Source organism: Bos taurus, chromosome 21, assembly GCF_002263795.3.
Source record: "Bos taurus isolate L1 Dominette 01449 registration number 42190680 breed Hereford chromosome 21, ARS-UCD2.0, whole genome shotgun sequence".
Classification (NCBI taxonomy): domain Eukaryota; kingdom Metazoa; phylum Chordata; class Mammalia; order Artiodactyla; family Bovidae; genus Bos; species Bos taurus.
The window spans coordinates 22791697-22815804 of record NC_037348.1 but is presented as its reverse complement, the minus strand read 5'-3'; the positions used below and the strand labels follow the sequence as shown (position 1 = coordinate 22815804).

The window sequence follows — 24108 nt, the reverse complement described above, 5'->3', positions numbered from 1 at the left end:
TGGAGGACTCCTCCGATGATTAGGAGTCGGACACGACTGAGCGACTTCACTTTCACTTTTCACTTTCATGCATTGCAGAAGGAAATGGCAACCCACTCCAGTGTTCTTGCCTGGAGAATCCCAGGGACGGGGGAGCCTGGTGGGCTGCCGTCTATGGGGTCGCACAGAGTCGGACACGACTGAAGCGACTTAGCAGCAGCAGCAGCCGATGATTATTGTTAAATGGTCTAATTCTCCGTTCAGTTCTTTCGGTCTTTGCTTCATGCATTTTAGTGCTCTCTTATTAGGTATATGTTTATAATTGTTAAATCTTCTTGATAGAGTGCTTCTTTTAGCATGATAAAATGTCCTTCTCTGTCCCTGTTAACAATTGTTTGTTGTTTTAAAGTGTATTTTGTCTGATATCAGTATAGCCACTGCAGTTCTCTTTCAGTTGCTGAGGGATAGATCATTTGTATCCTTTTAGTTTCAACATGTTTTGTCTCTGAATCTAAGGTGTGTCTCTTGTATTGATTGGATAGCATGTAGTTTGATTGTTATAACCGCCCCCCCCCTCAAAAAAAAGTCCCTTATGACAGTCTCCACCTTAGTTGCAGTGTTTGGTCCACTTGAGTGTCCTTTCTGACAAGGTGGGATTTACGCCTTCCTTTTGGCTATTTGTTTTCCCTGTGTCTCACATCTTTTCTGTTGCTCTATTTTTCCACAACTGCCTTCTTTCTGTTAAACAGATATTCCCTAGTGCACCATTTAAATTACCTTGTCATTTCTTTTGTGTCTTTTGAATTATTTTCTTAGTGGTTGTTCTGGATATCTTCATTTCTAATAATCTGATCATTGAGTTCAGATTAATACCAACTTTATTTCAATAACATGTAAAATTTTGCTCATACGCATTTCTATTTCTCCCTTGCTTTGTGTTATTATTATCCACATTAAATCTTTATATATCAGATGCCCACCCACATCCCAGTGCCATGGCATGTCACTGCCTTCTGACCTCCATAGTTTTATGATGAGAAATCGGCTGCTGCTCTTATTGAGGATGTCTTACACATAATATGTACTAAGTCACTTCTCTCTTCTGGCTTTTGAGATTCTCTTTCTCTGACTTTCAATAGTTTGATTATGATGTGTCTTGGTATGGTTGTCTTTGAGTTTATCACATTTGGAGTTCATTGAGCTTCTTGGGTCTGTAGGCAAATGTTTTTCATCAGATTTGGGCAATTTTCTGCCATTATTTTTCAAACACCCCTTTTGCCCTGTTCCTCTCCTTCTGGAGTTCTCCTTATGCTCTGCTGGTGCACTTGATGCTGCCCTAGTCTTTGAAGCTTTGTTCAGTGTTATTTTTCTTTCTGCTTTTCAAGACTGGTAAACCCGATTTACCTGTCTTCAAGATTACCAATTCCTTCTTGCATCTGCTGAACTCTGCTGTTGAATAGCTATAGTGAATTTATCATTTCAGTCATTGTACTTTATAACTCTAGACTCTTTATTTATAATTTCTCTCTCTCTATTGATACTCTCTTTGGTAATACATTGTGTTCATACTTTCCTTTAGTTCAAATAGTATTTCCTTTAGTTCTTTGAATATATTTTAAGTACCTGATTTAAAGTCTCTAGTCTGGTCTTTGAAACTATTTCTTATTGATAAGGTTTTGCCCCCTGCCCCGCCCAGTATCTGGATCACATTTTTTTTTGTTTCTTCGCATGTCTTGTGATATTTTCATGAAAATTAGCCACTTAAATTAATATAATGTGGTGGCTTTGGAAATCAGGTTCTTCCCTCATCCTCAGAGGTTTCTGTAGTTGCTGAAGTTACTTGTTGGGTAACTTCTCTGAACTATTTTTGTAAGGTCTGTATGCTTTTTGGTGTGTGTCCACTGACGTCTCTGCTTAGTTAGATTAGTGCTAACAGTTGGTCAAAGATTTCCTTTAATGCCTGGAACAATAAATCACCTGGTCATTGCCAAGGGGTTCTGTATGCTTGTCGTGGTATGCCTTCAACACTCGGCCAGAGACTTAGTAATATCTCTGCCTTGCACTTCACTTTCTGCTTGTAAAGAGCCTCGGTGTCAGCTTGTGGTGAGAGGGCCTTATCAGTTCCTTTCTGAGCATTTACACAATCCTACTACCTGTGCCTCAGCCTTCTGGATTCTGGGGAACATTTCAGATTTTCAAAGCCCTTATGGACATCTCCTGCCCTAGATTTTACTTTTAAACTTTTTGAGGTAGCCTGTTGTTTGCCTCAATAGCGTGCAGTAGCCATAGCATCAAAAAAAATTACCTTGAAATGTTTTTACCAACACCCTCAGGGAAAAGACTTTCCTCACTGGACAAGCTCCAAGTCTAATCAATTAGGGCAGCCTTGCAATCGAGGCTTCCGGGAGCTACCAGACAGGTCACATGATGGCAGTTCTGTGGGAATGAGGCTTTCAAGAAGCGCCGACCCCAGCTTGCCTCTCCTGCTGTCTGCCAGGCTGCTGTTTTCCACTGTGATTGTGGTTGTTGATTTTCAAGGCTATCATGGAGCCGGAGAGAGGGGGGTGGAAATAAGACAAGTTAAATTGCCCCAAAGCTCACTGTCGTTACTGAGTTTTGGTCACTTTTCTTGATTGAAACTTCCCAGATTGCTGAAATCTTCTGGTTAATTTCCAGATTCTGAAAAGCTGGTTCTGACCACTTTTGTCAGTTTTCTTACTGCCTTTCTGGAGGTTGGTTAGAATTTTTGAATGTCCTTACTCCACTTTTACTGATACCACTGCCTGGGTAACATCTTGACTGTAACTCTGAGAGAGAGACTAAACCAGAACCATCCTACAAAGGCACCCCCAAATTCTTGACCCACAGACACCGAGATAATAAATGTCTGTTCTTTTAAGTTGCTAAGTGTTTGAGTAATTTTTTAGGTCATGATACCATTTGTAAGGAAATACATATATTTCTCTCCTCTTGCTGCTGCTAAGTCGCTTCAGTTGTGTCTGACTCTTGGCAACCCCATGGACTATAAACCACCAGGCCCCTCCGTCCATGGGATTTTCCAGGTAAGAGTACTGGAGTGGGGTGCCATTGCCTCCTCCAGTGCATGAAAGTGAAAAGTGAAAGGGAAGTCGCTCAGCTGTGTCCGACTCTTCGCGACCCCGTGGACTACAGCCCACCAGGCTCCTCCGTCCATGGGATTCTCCAGGCAAGAGCGCTCTACACCGTGTTCTACAAGTTTTTTACTTAGTGAATAGTGGTTTCTTTCTTATTTCTTTAATGTTTGGCTGCATCAAGTCTGAGTTGCATCATGCAGGATCTTCTGCCGTGGCACACGGACTCTACTTGTGGCGCGTGTGCTTCGTTGGTTACGGCGTGATGACTCAGCTGCCCTGTGGCATGTGGCATCTTAGCTCCCCGACTAGGGATCAAACCAGTGACTCCTGCATTGCAAGGTGGATTCTTAACCACTGGACCACCAGGGAAGTCTCCCCCTTTCTTTTTTATGGCTCTCTCAGATATTGTGCATACATTTGACGAGTAACTTATGATGCATATCTGCCTCTACTCACTCAATGATGTATATTAAGACTGTGTCCAGTCTTCTGCTCTTTTAAATAATTCTGGATTGTGGTAGTTTTCTTTCTGGCACATGTGTTAAGTTTTCAAATGGGCCTGGCTCTGCCACATATGTTATATAGGAGCTGGCAGAGGCTTGATGACAAAGAGGTCTCTTTCTAGCCTTTCCTGCACCAGAGACGGGCTCCCACATGTGGCAGGCTATGTCATAAGTTGATGTCCTTACAGACAGGCTGACATAGACCTGTCTGGCTTGAGGAAAATGTCTGCTGAGGGGTGTTCCTCCATTCCTGTGATGGATTTGAAGAAAAAAAAAGCATAATGCTGGGATGAATAGTCTTATTTCTTCAAGATTTCTGTTATGTGTAGAAAATTCCCATTTCTAGTTTTGTGTTTGCCCTCTAAAACCTGAGCTTTTACATTTTGTTTCCATAGAAACAAAAAACCTGAATGAATCTAGTATTCTCCCACAGGACAGGCAGTTATCTCACTGAACAGGAAGTCTAGAGTTTTGAGGGTTCCAGGGCTGGTTGATAACACTGAAAACCCAGGTTTCTTCCATCCTTCACCATTCTCTCTGTTGGAGGTGGCTTCATCCTTGAACTAGGAACAATATGGCTGCAACAGTGCTGGGTATCACATCCAGACCCAACCCACCTAGAGAGAGGGGAGAGAGAGAGAGACTCTTTCTGTGGCTCTCTGGGGGGAGTGAGAACTTGATTCACAATCATTCTTGCAGATTTCTCCTTATGGCTTACTGGGCAGGATAGGGTCACCTGTCCATTGCTGAAACCGTCACTGATAGCTACAGGGTAAGCATTCGGTGCGGGAGGCAACCCCAGCATCAGTGAAGCAGAGATGGTGGCCTTCCTGCAGGCAGTGAGAGTTAGCATTAAACCTGAACTTGGAGCTTTGTTCTAAGGTCTTTATGTCACGTTGTTGTTGTTCACTCACTCAGTCGTGCCCACCTCTTTGTGACCCCGTGGACTGCAGCCCGCCAGGCTTCCCTGTCCTTCACGATTCCTGGAGCTTGCTCAGACTCATGTCCATTGAGTCAGTGATGCCATCCAACTGTCTCATCTTCTGTCGTCCCCTTCTGCCCTCAATCTTTCTCAGCATCAGGGTCTTTTCCAATAAGTCGGCCCTTCTCATCAAGTGGCCAGAGTATTGGAACTTCAGCTTCAGCATCAGTCCTTCTAATGAATATTCAGGACTGATTTCCTTTAGGATGGACTGATTTGATCTCCTTGAGTCCAAGGGACTCTCAAGAGTCTTCTCCAACACCACAGTTCAAAAGCATCAATTCTTTGGTGCTCAGCCTTCTTTATGATCCAACTCTCACATCCGTATATGACCACAGGAAAAACCATAGCTTAGACTCAGTGGCAAGCCACTCCAGTAGTCTTGCCTGGAAAATCCCATGGATGGAGGAGCCTGGTAGGCTATAATCCATGGGATCGCAAAGCGTAAGACACGACTGAGTGACTTCACTTTCTTTCTTTTCTTTCTTTCTTGACTATATGGACCTTTGTTGGCAGAGTAATGTCTCTGCTTTTTTTAATACGTTGTCTAGGTTTGTCATGGCTTTCTTTCCAAGGAACAAGCATCTTTTAATTTCATGGCTGCTGTCACCATCCACAGTGATTTTGGAGCCCAAGAAAATAAAGTCTGTCACTGTTTCCCTTGTTCCCCCATCTATTGGCCATGAAGTGATGGGACTGGATGCCATGATCTTTGTTTTTTGAATGTTGAGTTTTAAGCCAGCTTTTTCACTTTCCTCTTTCACTTTCAAGAGACTCTTTTGTTCCTCTTTGCTTTCTGCCATAAGGGTGGTGTCATCTGCCTATCTGAAGTTACTGATATTTCTCCCAGCAATCTGGGTTCCAGCTTGTGCTTCACCCAGCCTGGCATTTCGCATGATGTGCTCTGCATATAAGTTAAATAAGCAGGGTGACGATATACAGCCTTGACGTACTCCTTTCCCAATTTGGAACCAGTCCATTGTTCCATGTCTGGTTCTACCTGTTGCTTCTTGATCTGCATACAGGTTTCTCAGGAGGCAGGTAAGGTGTTCTGGTGTTCCCATCTCTTTAAGAATTGACATCAATTTTGTTCTGTTTTCCCTTTGACTGCCAGGAAACTCTAAGCTAAACTTGCTGCTACTTGGAGCAATTATGGGACATCCTGGCATGTTTTATCCTCCCATTAGCTTTTTTATCTTCATTTTTTAATTCTGTGTGAAATTTCTGGAAACTACATTCTTGGAGTGGAGCTTATTGAAAATAGTATTTTTAATTTTCAGTTTTTGAAAGTTAATCTTAAGGGAAACTTGAGTCTTTACTTTTTGTAAAATCATTTGGAAGGTAAATTTTTTTTTCTCTTCCGAAATCATTTTCTTTTTGAGAGCTCCACCACACCTGCAGGTCTGTGGCCACATCACTAGGTACCTGGGGATATTTTAAGCTGAACAGTGGAGTGAGAGACCAGTGCCTCATGTGAAGCCAATCTCTGTCCAGAAGGAAACATATTTTTAATATATGAAAATGCTCAGATAAATTCTTATTTCTTCTATTATTAGAAACACTGCCTACTCCACACTCCGTGAGCGACTCGCGCTCGGGCCCCCTCTCAGTCTCCGGGACAGAAGCGCCCGGCGAAGCCTCAGTCCTCCCCACGCCGCCTCCTGCATTGTTCTCGGCCTGCAGTGTTGTTTTTGGCCCCTGAGTTAATGCTATTGCTTCCTGACGGCTGAGTGTGTTTCCTCCTTTTCTCGGTTTTAAATAGGATCTTTTCCACGGGACAAGAATGGGGCCTTTCAGCTGGGGTCTGAGGGGTTGGTGAGGTGGGGGTGACAGGAAATGGGAAGGGTGGCTTGTGAGAACACCATGTTGCAGGGCCCTTCATTCTACAAAGAGAGTGTCTGTTAAACCTTTTCAAAATCAGCGTGCTGGGCCCAGACTGCTGAAGGGCAGGCTCTGGGCAGCAGGTCAGAGGGCCAGGAGGCGACGTGTCCAGCCAGCTGCTGGCAGTGCCCACACTGCCGGTGCACTGAGAGGTTTCGTTTTCTGGTGCACAGGCCTTGTGGGAGGAGCAAAGACGCGCTTTTCTCTCGTGACGCGAGCCGTGACCGTGTCGGTGGAGTGAAAGGGCTTCTAACTGTACGCACGTGATGGTCCCTGACTTTCTGAAATTTCCTCTTTTTATAGCAGGATGAGACAAACTGTTCAAAGTTTATTCAGCTTCTTCCTGAGCTTGTTGTGAGCCCATGGTTTTAATAACTCCTTTCCCCATTGTTTCTGATCCCGATCCTTGGGGACAAGGTTTCCTTGTGACTCAGAAGCCTGTTCTTCCACATCCAGTTATTTCTTTGAAGAAGATGGGGGAGCAAGACTGCTTCCTACTTTCCTTTGACCTTTTTCTCCCCTTGCTGGAAAGGTTCAGCTCAAACAAGGTGGGCAGACAGACCTTTCTCTCTGCTCCCGAGGGCAGCACCCACTCACCACTGTCCGTTCCTGCCGAGTCCTCTGTGAGGCTCAGGCAGGAGGTGGAAGGTGTGGAACACGGTTATTGCTCTGCTTCCCCCCGCCTCGGAGTGCCTGGGGGCTCAGGCCTTGCCCGCGGCCGCCCCAGGGACCCCAGCAGCAGGGACTAGAGCTGCGCCCTTCGTCTGCCCCCTCCCCGCCTTGCCCCTGACTGCCTCAAGCTTGTGTCGTGTCCACAGAATTAAACATGAGGTAGGCTTCACTGCAGAGTCCAGAGTCCACCTCCAGCTGCCTCCCTCCTCTGGTGTCCACAGGCCCTCAGCGGTCACATCCCCGTCTGGACTGGTGGTTCCCCTCTCGAATCCTGGTTATGGACTCACACCACCTCATCCGCCATTCAGATTTCAAACCTTGGAGTTATAGAAATAACCACAGGTATTACATTTAGAGAAACCCAGAAAAGCACAAGGCTGGCAGTGAAGCCCCAGTGACCCCTGCCTCCACAGACAGCCCCCGCCTCCACAGACAGCCCCCACAAAATGCCAGTGCATTTCCTTCCTTCTAGTTTTTTTTTCCTAATCACATGAATCTTCTCCTCTCCTTCCAAAATGGGTCATTCCATATTCTTCAATGAGTTTTCATTTAATAACACAGCCTTGAGGTTGTCCCGTTTCCCTGATTTACTAAATCATTATTTTTAGTGACTGCAAGCAACTCTGTTTTGGAATCACACCAAACTTTTCTTCTCAACAGTCCCCTTTGCTGGGCATTTTGATTGTTCCCAGTTTCTAACTTATAAACAGCTGTGGTGCACACCCTTGAGGTTTCCCTGTGGTCCCCATCTCGCTGGTTGTTGCTTGAGTTAGTGCTGTGTTCCAGCTTCCCCATCCCTCTCCAGCCCCTCCTGGCTTTGGCCCAGGGGCAGATTGTCTTGTCTCTTAAACTTGGGTGAAATTAGCAGGGTTTTGTTGTTCTGTTGTGAAATAAACTCTGTATTTTATATCATGCCTTTTCCACTGTGAGGTGATAAGGATATTTTCTTCATTTTTTTTTCTAATGCTTGTATGTTTAATTTTCACTTCTATAATTTTAAAAAAATTTTGGCTGCACAGGGTCTTAGTTGTGGCATGCAGGATCTTTGATCTTTAGCTCTGGCCTGCGAACTTGTAGTTGTGGCATGTGGGATCTCGTTCCCAGACCGGGGGTTAAACGTGGGCCCCCCCTGCATTGGGCGCGTGGAGTCTTAGCCTCAGGGCCACCAGTTGTGGTTTGGTTGGTAAGTCTTTCTGACTCTCTGCGACTTCATGGACTGCAGCATGCCAGGCTTTCTTCACATCTCCTGGAACTTGCTCAAACTCGTGTCCGTTGAGTCGGTGATGCCAATCCAACCATCTCATTTTCAGTTCTGAAGCGCTGGCACACTAGGAATCACTTTCTCAGATAGCTACGCAGTCCTCCTCACAACATGTATGGAGTAAATCCATCTTCCCTCCAGTGGTGTGGAGCAGCAGCTGTACTGTCCTACTGAGCCCCTGTGTCTGTTCTGATATACTCCTGGCTCTATTCAGTTTTATGTATTCATGTAAATAGGAGTCAGTGTCTCAGTGTTTTAATCATGGCAGCTTTTTATGTTTTCATGTCTTAGGCTAGTCCTTTCTCTTCACTCATCATTTTCAGAATGTTCCTGATTTTCCTTCATATGATAGATTAACATGAGAATGACAACTCCATTAAAACGACTTTGAATTCATAGAATAAGTTAGGGAGAAATTGACAGTTTTACAAAATTAACTTATCCTGAAAGTAGGGTTTGCCTTTTCATTTATTCAGATCTTTTACATTCCTCAGGAGCACCGTTCAAAATTCACATATGGACACAGAGTGACCCCTGGTCCCCACAGGCAATCCATGTCACCTGTTCCGTGTGTGCATAACCAGAGATTTTGTTTATGTAGTATTTAGACAAATGCTAGCATGTATGTGCATCATTCTGTGTTATACCTTGGCAATCTCTCCATATTAGCACGTGAGGAACCTTCTCATTCCTTTTTATACCTAAAAAAAGCATAGGATTCTATTGCAGGGACAAACCATCATTTATTTACTCATCCTTCTTAAATCATAGACATTTAAGGTGTTTTCAATCTTCTACTAGTACGAGCAGGACTGTCATAAACAATTCTGTGTATGTATCTTTTCCCACATATTGAGCATATCTTTGGGGTTTCCCTCGTGGCTCAGATGGTAAAGAATCTGCCTGCAGTGTGGGAGATCTGGGTTCGAATCCTGGGTCAGAAAGATCCCCTGGAGAAGGGAATGACTACCCACTCCAGTATTCTTGCCTGGAGAAAGAATCCCATGGACAGAGGAGCCTGGCGGGCTACCGTGCGTGGGGTCACAGAGTTGGACATGACTGAACATGGCTTTAGGAAGATGTTTCTGGAAGTGGAACTGCTCGGCCATGATGCACCTACAGTTGTGATCCGGGCACCCTCAGCAGTGCTGCCCTCCAGAGGTTATACCGTTTACACTCGCCGCCACATGTAAGAGTGCCTGTGTCCACACTCGACCAACACTGTCTCTTTTGTTTACTAACCTTAAAAGTGAGAAATATCTCAAATTGGTTCTACTTTGCATTTCAATCACTATCAGTGAGACTCAGCATAAACTGGAATCATTTTATGCTTTGAACTTTCTGTTCATATCATTTTCCTATTTTTTCCTACTGGTTATTGAGTTCACAAAAATCGGTATTTTGGGAAGTACACTTTTTGTAAAATGAATGAGAAACATTTCGTTTCTTTTGATTTATTGTGGTTGGTATCTAGAATATTTTTATAGCTGAGTTCATTACTGTTTTTTCATATGGCTTCCCTGTGTTGTATATATACCACTTAGACTTTCTCTACTTAACATATTCTCCTAGCCATCTAATCAGCAGGCATGGTGACCACATTAAAAAAAAAAAAAAAATGAACTATTTCAACATTTAGAAGAGTATAGTGATACATTTTTAAAAGACAGATATACCCATCACCAGGGCTTCCCAAGTGGTGCTAGTGGTAAAGAACCCTCCTGCCAATGCAGGAGATGTAAGAGATCCCTGGGTTGGGAAGATCTGGAGGAGGGCATGGCAACCCCCTCCAGTATTCTTGCCTGAAGAATCCCATGGACAGAGGAGCCTGGTGGGCTACAGTCCATGGGTCACAAGAGTCGGACACAACTGAAGCAACTTAGCATGCAGCACATACCCATCACCAGAACTAATGGTAACGTTTTGCCGTGTCTGCTTTAGATTCGTCCCTTTGAACGTCCCTCCAGTGACAGTGCCTCCCCTGCCCCTGAGATCACTGCCTTTGTGAAGTTGCAGTGTGCCCTCCTGGTCATGGTCGGGGGCCTTGACTTTGAGACTGAAGAACCCCCTCAGGCTAGCTGCACTGGAAGGGATTTATCAGAACTCTTGAATGAGTTTCCTGGAAAGTGTCCCTAAAATACAGATCAGGGCTTGGGCTGAGTCAGCTGCTGTGCCCCAGAGCCCCTTGCTTCCACTGCAGTCAGCGCTGCCAGTGGGGAGAATGCAAAGTCAACAGCTCTTCACGTGTTCTCCGTTTATGACGTGATTCTTTTAATTTTGGTTGCGCAGCACGGCATTAGTTCCCTGATCAGGGATCGAACCTGCACCCCTTGCAGTGGAAGCACAGAGTCCTAACCCCTGGAGCACCAGGGAAGTCCCTGTGCAACATTTCTACATAGAGCCTTGTACACTTGCATCTTTGCCCGTGTATGTGCTACGTCGCTTCACTCGTGTCCAACTCTTTGCAACCCTATGGACAGCTGCCCACCAGGCTCCTCTGTCTGTGGGATTCTCGAGGCAAGAATACTGGAGTGGGTTGCCATCCCCTCCTCCAGGGGCTCTTCCCGACCCAGGGATCCAACACTCGTCTCTTACATCTCCTGCGTTGGCAAGTGGGTTCTTTACTGGAAAGCCCTTGCATCTTACAGGGGAACCTAAGGGAGTATGGAGGGAAAAGCACTTGCTTTTCTAGTTTGTGTCTACACCAGGAGCTTGGTATCACACAAGCCAGTTCACAGCTTTGGTAAACTTCCTGAACGTTTTAATGCTCCTACTATTAATTTTTCCATGAGCAATAGAGTATTGTTTCGGGTATTCAAAACATTGACGCAAATGGTATCATACTGCAACTTAGCCTTTTCTTTCAGTATTCTTAAGCCTTTCCCTGTTGACATCTGCAGCTCTACCTCATTCTTTTTAACTGCTGTGTATTGTCTGTGTATTAGTTGTTATTGTGTAACTATCCTAAAATTTACTGGCAAGGAACAGTGTTTACCATCTCCCCGTTTCTGTGGGTAGGAACCTGGGGGTGGCTGAGGTGGGTCCTCTGGCCCAGGGTCTCAGGTGTCTGCTGCAGCTGTGGTCTCATCCAAAGACCCAGCTGTGGCAGAATCTGCTTCCAGCACACTCGCATGTTTGTTGGCGGCATGACTCCATGGTGGCCGTGGGCTGAAGGCTGGCTTCTTTACAATGTAGGCCTCTCCACAGGACAGCTCACAGCATGGCAGCTTGCCTCATCAGAGCAAGCAGATAAGAACAAGAGAGAGTGCAGGGTGGGTGTCACCGTCTGTAATGAATTGTGGTTTAGTCACCCAGTTGTGTCCAGCTCTTTTGCAACCCCATGAACTAATGCCCACCAGGCTTTGTCCATGGGACTTCCCGGGCAAGAATACTGGATTGGGTTGCTATTTCCTCCTCCAGGAGATCTTCCCAACTCAGGGAATGAACCCACATCTCCTGCTTGGCAGGCAGATTCTTTACCACTGAGCCTCCTGGGAAGCCGAGCAGGTTGAATAATCTCCCCCCAAATTCAAATACCCTGAAACCTCAGAATGTGACCTGTTTCTTGCTATTATTCCCTGCTCCCCCAACTATACCTACTTAATTTTGTCTGGATGTTTACCAATCTGTGCTTACCATTGCTTTCTATAGATACCCCACCTCCTCTTTCTGAACTCGTTAAAGAAGTACATCTTTCAGCAGTTTTTTTTCCCCATAGTGTTCTGTTCATGATTAACATATGTGCATGTCTGGAATAATCTTTATTTACCTTCGCTCTTGAACCAGTTTGGTATGTAATTCTAGGCTGACAATTTCCTTTAGTATTTTGAAATACTATTTGTCTTGTTGTTGCAAATAAGAATTCTGATGGCAGTCTAAACGCTCGTTCCTTTGTAAGCGATCTGTCTTTTCTCACGGCTTTCAGGTTTTTCTCTTGAAGCCGAACACTCTGCATTTTCACGGTGTTGTGTCGTCCTGTCTGAGATCTGACGTGCCCTGTAACATGAGGAGTTGGTTGTCAGGTCTGGAGGGACTCCCAGGCGCTCTCTGGACAGCGCTTCTCCCCACTTCTCCTCCCCGCCAGATCACCTAATTTAGACACAGTTCGGAGCATCTCATTCTACCCTCCATATTTTAACATTGGTTTCACATTTTCCATTTTTAATCTCTGTGCTACACATTGAGTCATTTCCTTAAATCTTCCAATTGGCTACTTCTCTCTTTAGTTATGTCTGGTTTTCTGGTAAACCTACACAGAAGTTTTCCATTTGTTTTAATGACTATGTTCTTCATGCCTAGAATGTCTCTCTGGTTCTTTTTCAGATTTTTTTTTCCCAAAACTACCTTGGTTTACCTTATGGTTTTCATTGCTTCAAACATGTTAAGTGCTTTCATCCTAAAGTCTCTTGCTGATTATTCTATCTCTGCCTCATGATGGTTGAGTTCCTCGTGGGATCACTCTCTTCTTTCCTGGAGGGGAGAGGACTTTCTTCCCACGTCAGTCAACAGTTACCAACTTGGGTCACCTGTCTCCACACAGGAAAAGGGGGGGTTTGTTTCCTTAGAGAGACCCTGAGGGGCTGGCCTTGTCAGACCTCCAGAGTGAATGGGCATCAGGAAGCCAGGACCATCCCTGGGAGCCCCTGTGCCAGCCCTCCGGGGCACATGGTCTCTCTGAATGGGCACCTAGTGGTGAATTAAAGGTATCGCTGAGAATTCTTCAACATATTCTGGCCCTTAGTGACCCCAAAAAGTCATTTAACTATTTATTTCTTCTGTCAAAAAAAAAAAAAGGTATCTTCTTTATTTATACGGAGAAAAAGATAGAGTATTTTAACTATAAGACTTCAAAGAAAAGGTGACACATGTTTTCTTTAAAACAAATACTTTAATTTCATTTTTATCTGGAAAAAAAGCATACAAGTTTAAAGGAAACAGCAAGATCTTTGACATGTCACTGTTGTCTTTTTTTTTAAACGGTACTATAACTTGTTCAAAATGTGAAGATACAGAACTGTTATAAATTTCTGGAATCAAAGACTCCAAATACAGATGAAAACAGATTAGTTATAAAATGTCAATTCACGAAATATTCCATTTTCTCTGTTTTTTATCAGGAATATTCTATAGAAACACTGTATACAAAATAAGGCAGACTTTTAGAAATTCAAGTATAAGAGTTTTAGGAAAAATAAGTGTGAAGTCCGATTTCTTTCACTTTGGGGAGTCGCCTGCAGAGCTGGTGTTGGGGCTCTGGCTGCTGCACAGAAGAGCCCTTTGGAGCGCTTCTGGGGCCACTAGTGGTTGTTCAGTCACTCAGCCGTGTCTGACTCTCTGCGACCCTATGGACTGCCACACGCCAGGCTTCCCTGTCCTTCACTATCTCCTGGAGCTGCTCAGACTCGTGTCCATCAGGTCGGCAATGCCATCCAGCCATCTCAACCTCTGTCGTCCCCTTCTCCTCCTGCCTTCAATCTTTCCCAGCATCAGGGTCTTTTCTAATGAGTCTGCTCTTCGCATCAGGTGGCCAAAGTATGGGAGCTTCAGCTTTAGCATCAGTCCTTCCAATGACTATTCAGGACTGATTTCCTTTAGGGTTGACTGGTTTGATCTCCTTGCAGTCCAAGGGACTCTCAAGACTCTTCTCCAACACCACAGTTCAAAAGCATCAGTTCTTCAGCACTCAGCTTGCTTTCTGGTCCAATTCTCACATCCATACATGACTACTGAAAAACCATGGCTTTGACTATACAGACCTTTGTTGGCAAAGTAATGTCTCTGCTTTTTAATACAGTGTATAGGTTTGTCATAGCTTTTCTTCCAAGGAGCAAGCGTCTTCTAATTTCATGGCTGCCATCACCATCTGCACTGATTCTGGAGCCCAAGAAAATAAAGTCTGTCATTTTTTCCATGTTTCCCCATCACTTTGCCATGAAGTGATGGGACTGGATGCCATGATCTTTGTGTTTTGAATGTTAAGTTTTAAGCCAGCTTTTGCACTCTCCCCTTCCACTTCCATCAAGAGGCTTTTTAGTTCCTCTTCACTTTCTGACATAAGGGGCAAATCATCTGCACATTTGAGGTTATTCATATTTCTCCCAGCAGACTTGATTCCAGCTTGTGCTTCATCCAGGCTGGCATTTCACAAGATGTACTCTGCATATAAGTTAAATAAGTAGGGTGACAATATACAGCTCTTAACATATTCCTTTTCCAATTTTGAAACAGTCTGTTGTTCCATGTCTGGTTCTACCTATTGCTTCTTGACCTGCATACAGGTTTTTCAGGAGGCAGGTAAGGTGGTCTGATATTCCCATCTCTTTAAGAATTTTCCACAGTTTGTTGTGATCTGCACAGTCAAAGGCTTTAGTGTAGTCAACAAAGCAGGTGTTTTTCTGGAATTCTCTTGCTGTGAGCCAACAAATGTTGGCAATTTGATCTCTGCTTCCTCTGCCTTTTCTAAATTCAGCTTGAACATCTGAAAGTTCTTTGTTCACGTACTGTTGAAGCCTAGCTTGGAGAATTTTGAGCATTACTTTGCTACCATGTGAAATGAGTACAATTGTGCAGTAGTTTGAACATTCTTTGGCATTGCCTTTCTTTGGGATTGCAATAATAATATACCTTTTCCAGTTCTGTGGCCACTGCTGAGCTTTCCAAATTTGCTGGCTTATTGAGTGTAGCACTTTCACAGCATCATCTTTTAGGATTTGAAATAGCTCAACTGGAATTCCATCACCTCTACTAGCTTTGTTTGTAGTGATGCTTCCTAAGGCCCACTTGATTTTGCATTCCAGGAAGTCTGGCTCTAGGTGAGTGATCACACCATCGTGGTTATCTGGGTTATTAAGATCTTTCTTGTATAGTTCTTTTGTATATACTTGCCACCTCTTCATATCTTCGGTTTAGATATCTTAATCTTTTTATGTTAGGTCCATTCCATGTCTGTCCTTTATTATGCCCATCTTTGCATGAAATGTTCCCTTGTTATCTCTAATTTTCTTGAAAAGATTTCTAGTCTTTCCCATTTTACTGTTTTTCTCTATTTCTTTGCATTGTTCACTTAGGAAGCCTTTCTTATCTCTCCTTACTACTCTTTGGAACTCTGCATTCAGATGGGTATATCTTTTCCTTCCTCCTTTGCTTTTCGCTTCTCTTCTTTTCTCAACTATTTATAAGGCCTCTTCAGACAACCATTGTGCCTTCTTGGATTTCAAAAGTTTTCCCAATTAACATCAATCAGAAAAGCCTAACATACACAAATTTTTTTTTTCACTTAAAAATTTACTTATTTTTTAAAATTTATTTTAGTTGGAGGCTAATTACAATATTGTAGTGGTTTTCGCCATACTTTGACATGAATCAGCCATGGGTTTACATGTGTCCCCCATTCTGAACCCCCCCATCCCATCCCTCAGGGTCATCCCAGTGCACCAGCCTGGAGCACCCTGTCTCATCCATCAAACCTGGACTGGCGATCTGTTTCATATATGATAATATACATGTTTCAATGCTATTCTCTCAGATCATCCCACCCTCGCCCTCTACCACAGAGTCCAAAAGACGGTTCTATACATCTGTGTCTCTTTTGCTGTCTCACATGTAGGGTTATTGTTACCATATTTCTAAATTCCATATATATGTGTTAGTATATTGTATTGATGTTTTTCTTTCTGGCTTACTTCACTCTGTATAATAGGCTCCAGTTTCATCCACCTCATTAGAACTGATTCAAATGTATTCTTTTTAATGGCTGAGTAATACTCCATTGTGTATATGTACCACAGCTTTCTTATCCATTCATCTGCTGATGGACATCTAGGTTGCTTCCATGTCCTGGCTATTATAAACAGTGCTGCAATGAACATTGGGGTACACGTAACATACACAGATATTTCTATAGTGCAGTAAAAATGTATCATTTATTTTAAATTTGCATTATGAAAATAAGTCTATACACCAAGTGATACGTATTTTTAATGACTATGAATCATGTAAATTTGGTCATGGCATCTAAAGTTGGCTTTGGCTTTGAAGTATTTTTAAATTCATAGAAAATAGTGAACTTCTAATAAAATAAATAAAACATTTTAATAATTGATATTAATAATCAACTTCAGAATTTCTTTGTCTTTTTCATTTGCCGTTTAATTTTAAAAGAGAAGTCACTTTCAGTAGTGTTCCAAAGTGAATGATTGCACCTTCTATGATGTGGAAAAGATCCTATTGCCATTAGCTCTTCTTAAGCGCTGAATATAATTGAGAGAAACTGCAACAAGAAATTCTCTGTCATCAGCAGAAACTCTGTCAGCGTTCTTGGCTGGGCCTCCCGAGCTCAGGTTTGGACAGACGGACGCTGATGCAAGCCGTGTTCTCTGAGACTCTCCGCGGAGCCCCAGCAGCAGGCTGGCACAGTGAGTGGACGAAGCCTCGCTCTACGGCAATGGCATCAGGTGGTGGTTAGGGAAGGTGACCGCGTCCCTGGGTGCTCTCGTAGGCTCTGTGCGTCGGGGGGCTGATTGGCTAATACTGAAAGGAACTCTGGCCGCCCTTCCCCGGTGACCACAGGGGTACCGCACTATTCGGGAGGTGGGCGCAGGCTCCGCAGCTTCATGTCGTCCAGTCCTTTCCAGTATTTAAAGTTGTTGTCGAGATGCTGCATTAACTCAGGCAGGTCTACAAAGGCTGCAAGAAAGACAAGAGTGTGATAAGACTGCACCTTCCCGGGATGCACATGGAGGCTTTCTAAGGAGAGGGACAGACAGGAGGGGACAGTGCTCCGTGCTCGGCAGACATGGAACAGCCCACGATAGGCTGAAACCCCATCTGCACCCAGTGCCCACCGCGCCTCTGCCACCAGTGGACAGAGTGGAGGGGGCTCGCCCGTTTTATCACCATTAATCAGCACCCTGGGGCCTGGGCTGCCTGATTCCAGCCCTGACCAGCTCTCTGGGGCGTCCCATCCCCCTTCCTTGAGCCTATCCCCTTCTACCTGCAGCTCGTGGCACGAGCAGCAAGCTAGTGAAGAAAACTTGGGCCAGGAGTGGCCACATCTGGTCTGGGCCCAGAAGCAGTGAGCAGAGCCTGCAATCTGGCCCGAGGCCCCAGCGCCTTCCGCCACCTCAGTCCTCCGTCCCCCGCCTCTCAGCATGGGCTCGTCTCCTGCTGACGGGATCCAGACTGGACATGGGTCTGCCTCCCGGCAGGGGCCCCTTGCCTAAAAGCCCTCTACCTGCCAGGGGGCTCCGCCCGCGCTGAGGGCTACAAGGAGGGCCGTGCCCCCGTCAGAGACCAGCCTGCCCGCAGGTCGGCTACTGGAGAAGGTGGAGAAGCTGGGTGAGGGGACAGCAGAAGAGCTCCCTCAGAATGTTGAATCCCGGGCTTTTGACCAGCAGCCCCTTCAGCCCCGTGTTCAATGCTCTCATCTTTGCGACTGGGACAACAGGTAGCCCCGGAGCCGGGGGCAGCTGAGGAGAAAGCAGAGAGCGCCCCATCTGCCGGGACCTCCTTGACAGCGCCTGGCTTCTCGGCCTCTGCACACTCTGAGCCGCTGAACATACTCTACAGTCAGAACAGCACTATGCGGTCCTTAACGTGGGCTCCCCATTACTGAGGGAGATACACTCGGTGCATTCTTACCATCCCAGGCATCAAACATGTCTGTGATGAAGTAGTCGATGAAAGAGATCTGGGATTTGGGGATGCTGCAGGTATTTCTGTCAAAAACCGGCATCACCACAGGCAAGTCCCGTTGCTTCTCTTCGTCTGTCTGCAAGGCAGAAAATGCCAGAATTAGGAGACCCCAGGACCAGGCTCCATGCCCACCAGAAGCATTCCCTCCACCAGAGCCTTTCCGGGCAGCCCAGGGAGCTCATGGGAGAAGCCGGTCACAGCGCCAGCGAAGCACCCGGACCCTCCATGACATGTCATGTTGTCCCCGATGGGACCACCCAACCCACATCTTCAGCACCTGAAGGCTCCTGCCGAAGCTCCTGCAGGTGCTGTGTGCAGTTCCTGCACTGCAGGAGCACAGCAGTCTGCCCAGCCGTCTCCCACCTGTGGGCATGTCAGGGGCCTGACCCAGGGCCACAGTGCGGAGAAACAGCCCCCCTCACAGAGAAGGGACGAGTGTCTGCTTCTTACCTCAGGCCAGATTGTTTCATTTAAAAAAGGTCTAAACACCCTTGAGGCAAAAAAGCTCTAGGATGAAGATTTTATGTACTCTGATAGACCCTTAGAAACATCTTCAGTATTCCAATAGTGTGTGTACAAAACTGGAAATATAATGAAGATCCTAGTGGGAAGTAGGACGCAAGTTTATCTTAAAAGATATAAGGGAATTTCTTGTTTTTTGTTTTCCTCATGTTGCTTTCATCAAAGGATCCAGGAGAAAGGATGAAGTGATGCCCAAAGGGTGATGATGAAGCAGGGGGTCCTTCCTGGAGTGAGGTATGAACTTGGAGGGTTTGACGGCGCCATGGGAATCACTGAGAGATCCCTGGGGAGCCAGGCAGCCAAGGATGAGAGTTAAATAGATGGCTACCCAAGGGGCAGGATGAGGGGTCTTGAGTGCAGGACCAAGTACGGCTGGGGTGAGCCAGGCAAGAGGACTGGAACCATCTCCTGGCTCTGGAGGCACAGCTATCCTCAGGGGTCCAGGGTATTTGTTCTGTTGGTCTGGGCAGGCTGCCCCTGTGGGCAGCTAGTGAGAAAGTGATGGAAGGGGCAGCTCAACATGGAAGACAGGCTGGGAGTTAACACTTAGGAAGCCTGGTCTGGGTGCAGGAATTGGTTCTCTAGGGGCACCCAGCAGGGAGGGTGGAGATCCTGGGACGAGTGGACCTGCTGACCAATCCTGGCTTCTCTGGACAGTGGTCAGTGAGAGCAAGGGCTGAGGATGGGAGGTATGCAGTGCATTCAGCCATCAGCCAGAACCTGGCTCTGTGAATGAGCTCTGTGGGCCATGTGGGGCTGTGGGAAAGTGAAGGACCTCTGTTAAGCGTCTAATACGGGGACCAGAATTCAGGTGTTCCACGGGAGCAAAAGAAGACCTACACTTGGGGCTGGAAGCCTGTCCCTCCAACGCTTATACCTGGACCTGTTCCCACAGGGCAAACCGGGCCAGTCCTCCTTGTCCTCCCAGCCCAGGGCTGTTCTGGACAGCTGGCCAGGAGCTGCCTCCCTGGTTCCGTTCTGCTTCTGTCTTTTCCGAGGCCTGGCAACCACAAGCAGGGTGGCAGGGACTGGTGAGAAGTTACGGCCACCTCGCCCTGCACATCGATGGGTCCGAGGCCCAAGACACTGGAAGAACTGGCTCCACAGCTGAAGGCAGGTGACTTTCCTTGGAAGTGACAGTGATTCGCTACAGCTCTCAACGTGAAATCTCCACTGGAGGACAACAGGCAACCTCTGGGGGTTTTCCCGGGAAGGGCCGTTCTGCACGTAGCACCATGCTGCAGAGACACGCTTGTGCGAGGAGCTGCGGACAGTGCTGGGGACAGTGCCAAGGAAGAGGCCTGGGCTCCCTGTGCAGGTGGGCGGTGCCAGACTCCGGGCCAGGGCAGGAGCCAGCAGGAGGGGCTGCTGCTGTTCCAGGCCTGGGGGCCGAGGCACACAAGCTTGGCTGTGACTGCTCAGGCCAGGCTTTCCTGGGAGGCAGGGCAGGGACCATCTACACCAGCTGTTGGGCCAGGAGCACACCCCAGGAGGTGTGGGAGGCAGGGTTGGGGGCTCTGGGCAGAGGATGAGTGGGGAATACTGCCAAGTCTGGGCTTCTGCTGTGGTGGAGCCTCTGCTGTCAGGCCAGTGCTGGCTCAGCAGGGTCAGCTCCGTGCGAATCTCTGCCCTGGTGCGTGTGTGGCAACGGGTGGAGGGTGCATAACAGCCTCAGATGCACAGCCCACCGGCCTGACTGCTCAGAGAGCAGGGCCCTGGGGTGGGTGCTCTCCTGACACGCCTTCCCTGGTCAGCTGTTCAGTTAAGAATCTCTGCACGTGTTCCTGAGGGTAATGAGCTGTAACTCTTTCCTGGGATGCCTTTGTCAGCTTTACGTACCAGGATAATAACAGCTTCAGAAAATGAGTTGGGAAATGTCTCACCTCTGTTTTCTGGTTTAATTTGTAAGACTAGCATTATTTATTCCTTAAATGTTTGACAGAATTCCTCAATGAAATGATTTAGAGTTTCATTTAAAAAAATCATGAAAACATTTTGACAAAAAATTTCTTTACTATGGACTTTCTTTACTATGGACTTTCTTTACTATGGATTATTAATCCTGTCAGTTAGGGTAAATTGTATTGACAGTTTTTAAGGTATTCATCCATTTCATCTAAGTGGTCACATTTATTGTGACATTCCTGATATTGGTGATCTGCATCCTTCTTAATTATTTTAGCTGTGTATTTACCAATTTTGTTAATTTTGCCAAAAAAAAATCCAACTTTTGGCTTTGAAAATGTTTATTATTCTTTTAAATATTCCTTACTTTTTATTTTATACTGGAGTACAATTGATTTACAATGTTGTGTCAGTCTCAGGTATACAGCAGAGTGATTCAGTTATACATGTATCTTTTTAAAAAAATTTACTGGAGTATGGTTCATTTTCAATGTATTAGTTTCAGGTGTATAGCAAAATGGATCAGTTTTTTTTATATATATATATATATATATATATATATATCCACTCCTTTTTAGCTTCTTTTCCCACATAGGTTATTAGAGAATATTGAGTGGTGGTCCCTGTGTTATACCGTAGGAGCTTGTTGATTATCTCTTTTATATACAGTAGTGTGTATCTGTTAATCCCAAACTCCTAATTTATCCCTTTCTCTTGAAGTCTGTGAGTCTGTTTATGTTTTGTAAATAAGTTCCTTTGTATCATTTTTTGAGATGTCACATAAAAGCTGATGTGATATTAATATCTGTCTCTCAGATTTACTTCGCTTAGTATGATAATCTCTAGGTCCATCCATGTTGCTGTAAATGGCATTGTTTTATTTTTTATGGCTAAATAATATTCCATTTTCTTTTCCATTCCTCTGTCGATAGACATTTAGATTACATCCATGTCCTGGCTATTATAGTGATGCAGTGAACACGGGGGTGCATGTATACTTAATGATTTTCTTAGGATATATGCCTAGGAATGGGATTGCTGGATTATATAGTAGCTGTTTTTAGCTTTTTAAGGAACCTCTATACCTCCATAATGGCTGTACCAATTTACATTCCACTAACAGTGTAGGAGGGTTCCCTTTCTCCAAACCCTCTCCAGAATGTATTGTTTGAAGACTTTGATGAACATTCCTGACCACTGTGAGTGGTAAATCATTAGAGTTTTGATTTGTATTTCTCTAATAATTAGTGATGATGAACATGTATGTCTTCTTTGAAGAAATGTCTATTTAGATCTGGCCATCTTTTTATTAGGGCTCCCTGGTGGCTCAGAGGTTAAAGCGTCTGCCTGCAATGCGGGAGACCTGGGTTCGGTCCCTGGGTCGGGAAGATCCCCTGGAGAAGGAAATGGCAACCCACTCCAGTATTCTTGCCTGGAGAATACCTCGGATGGAGGAGCCTGGTGGGCTACAGTCCATGGGATCGCAAAGAGTCGGACACGACTGAGCGACTTCACTTTCACTATCTTTCTATTGGGTTATTTGGGTTTTTTGATATTGTGCTACATTAGCTATTTATATATTTTGGAGATGAATCCCTATCAATCACTTCATGTGCAAATATTTTCTCCCATTCTGTGGGTTGTCTTCATTTTGTTTATGATTTCCTTTGCTGTGCAAAAAGCTTTTAATTAGGTCCCATTTATTTTTTCATTAATCTAGAAGTGGATCCAAAAAGATAACTGCTGTGATTTATGTTAGAGTGTTCTGCCTATGCTTTCCTTTAAGACTTTTATAGTATCTGGTCTTACATTTAGGTCTTTAATCCACTGAGTTTTGTTTTTGTGTATGGTGTTAGAGAATGTTTTAATTTCATTTTTTACATGTAGCTGAGAGTTTTCCCAGCACCACTTATTGAAGAGACCGTCTTTTCTCCATTGTATCTTCTGACCTCCTTTGTCATAGATTAAGGACCACAGGTGTATGGGTTTATTTCTGGGCTTTCTATCTTGTTCCACTGATCAGTATTTCTGTTTTTGTGCCAATACCACACTGTTTTGATGACTATAGGTTCGCAATATAGCCTAATGTCAGGGAGACTGATTCCTCCAGCTCTGGTTTTCCTTCTTGGGATTGTTTTGGCTATTTGGGGTCTTTTGTGTTTTCATACAAATTAAAAAATTTGTTCTAGTTCTGTGAAAAATGCCATTGGTGATTTGGGAGAGATTGAACTGAATTTGATTGCCTTGGGCAGTAGAGTCATTTTGATAATACTGATTCTTCCAATCCAAGAAGGCCAGAGGCATCCCAGAAATGGAGCCTGCAGGCTGCTGGGTGGGGACAGGTCTCAGTGCCAAAGTGGTGACCTCTAGGAGAGCTCAGCTGAGGAATTTACCACAGGGCCTCCCCCACTGGTGTTCCTGCCCCTGCAGTGGGCCACAGCCGACCCCCACCTCCAGGAGACCCTCCAAAACCTGCAGGTAGGTCTGGTTCAGGCTCTAACGGAGTCACTGCTCTGGCCTGGGCACCAGTGCTCATGAAACCTTGTGTGTGCCCTCAAGAATGGAGTCTGTCTCTCCCAGTCCTGTGGAGCTCCTGCACTCAAGCCAAACGCTCTGGGGGCTCCTCCCCCCGATGCCAGACCCCCAGGCTGGGAGCCTAACGTGGGCTCAGACCTCATTCCGGTGGGAGAACCTGAGCAGGTGTGGGATTTGATTACATCGTGAAAGTGCTCGTCCTCCTGTCTTGTGGTTCTTGGTCTTTGGGTGTAGAGCATCTTTCTAGGTAGGTGCCAATCCTTCTTTGATGAGGTTGTCCAGCAGTTGTGATTTTGGGGTTTTCATGAGGAGATGAGCTCAAGTCCTTCTACTCCACCATTTGCCCTTCAATTTTTTCTAGTGTTTCTTTACTGTTTGCTCATTTTTTTTTTTGCTCTTATGTTACTTCTTTCCTACTTACTTTGGGTTTACTTGGTCTCTTTCTAGTTTCTTAAACTGAAACCTAAGATGTTAACTTTAGGGCTTTTCCACTAATTATAAATGTCCCTCTGATAACTGTTTTGCTTGCATCCCACAATTTTAATATACTTTGATTAATTTCCTTTATCTGAACCTTAGACTATTTAGAAATGTCAGTTTCTGAATATTTGGTGTTTACCTAGGTACCTTATTCTTACTAATTTCTGATTTAATTCCACTGTGCCTGGAGAATAGATTCTGTATGATTTCAATTATTTTAAATTTACTGAATCTTGTCTGTGACCCAGCATGATGCATATTGGTGAACATATCAGTGTCCTTAATAAATATTCTGTAGACATGTGATACGTGTTTTATAAACATTAAGTAAGGTAAGGTGGTTAACAGTGTTGTTGGGATTATGTGTTTTTACTGATATTTTAATCTGGTTGTTCTATCAATTGCTGAAAGGGGGTACTAAAATCTCCAACCATGTTGTACTTGTCTCATTTATTTTGAAGCTCTGTTATTAGATACACACACACTTATGCTTATGTCTTCCTATAAGACTTTTTATCACTATGACGTCTCTCACTATCTCTGGTACTATTCTTTGTCTTGATGTCTGTTTTGTCTGAGATT

At 44.9% G+C, this 24108-nt stretch overlaps 1 protein-coding gene, 1 long non-coding RNA gene and 1 other non-coding gene across 9 annotated transcripts in view; 2 read left to right on the top strand and 1 right to left on the bottom strand.

Moving 5' to 3' along the window:
• LOC100848639 (uncharacterized) overlaps positions 1-24108 on the top strand; it is a 47617-nt gene that overhangs the window by 16769 nt on the left and 6740 nt on the right. Inside the window, exons 1-2 of one of the 3 annotated variants that reach the window (XR_009492241.1) lie at positions 18160-18840; positions 19502-19924. The exons of 1 other annotated variant lie outside the window; for it this stretch is intronic. This is a non-coding gene — a long non-coding RNA (uncharacterized lncRNA). Of the gene's footprint in view, positions 1-18159; positions 19925-24108 lie in introns of those variants that run through there. One more of the 3 variants, XR_239114.5, reaches the window with a different exon arrangement.
• Positions 3603-3750, top strand: LOC112443332 (small nucleolar RNA SNORA12). The gene has a single exon (XR_003031669.1). It is a non-coding gene; the product is annotated as a small nucleolar RNA SNORA12 (small nucleolar RNA).
• The window catches only part of PDE8A (phosphodiesterase 8A), a 147354-nt gene continuing 136505 nt past the window's right edge, over positions 13260-24108 (bottom strand). For 4 of the 5 annotated variants that reach the window (XM_010816946.4, XM_010816945.4, XM_005221812.5 and 1 more), the window contains 2 exons: positions 18031-18160; positions 13260-17076 (listed from right to left, as the gene is read on the bottom strand). In XM_010816946.4, the coding sequence (XP_010815248.1) occupies positions 16970-17076; positions 18031-18160 (237 nt within the window). In that variant the 3' untranslated portion in view covers positions 13260-16969. The remainder of the gene's footprint in view (positions 17077-18030; positions 18161-24108) is intronic. The other variant, NM_001191455.1, reaches the window with a different exon arrangement.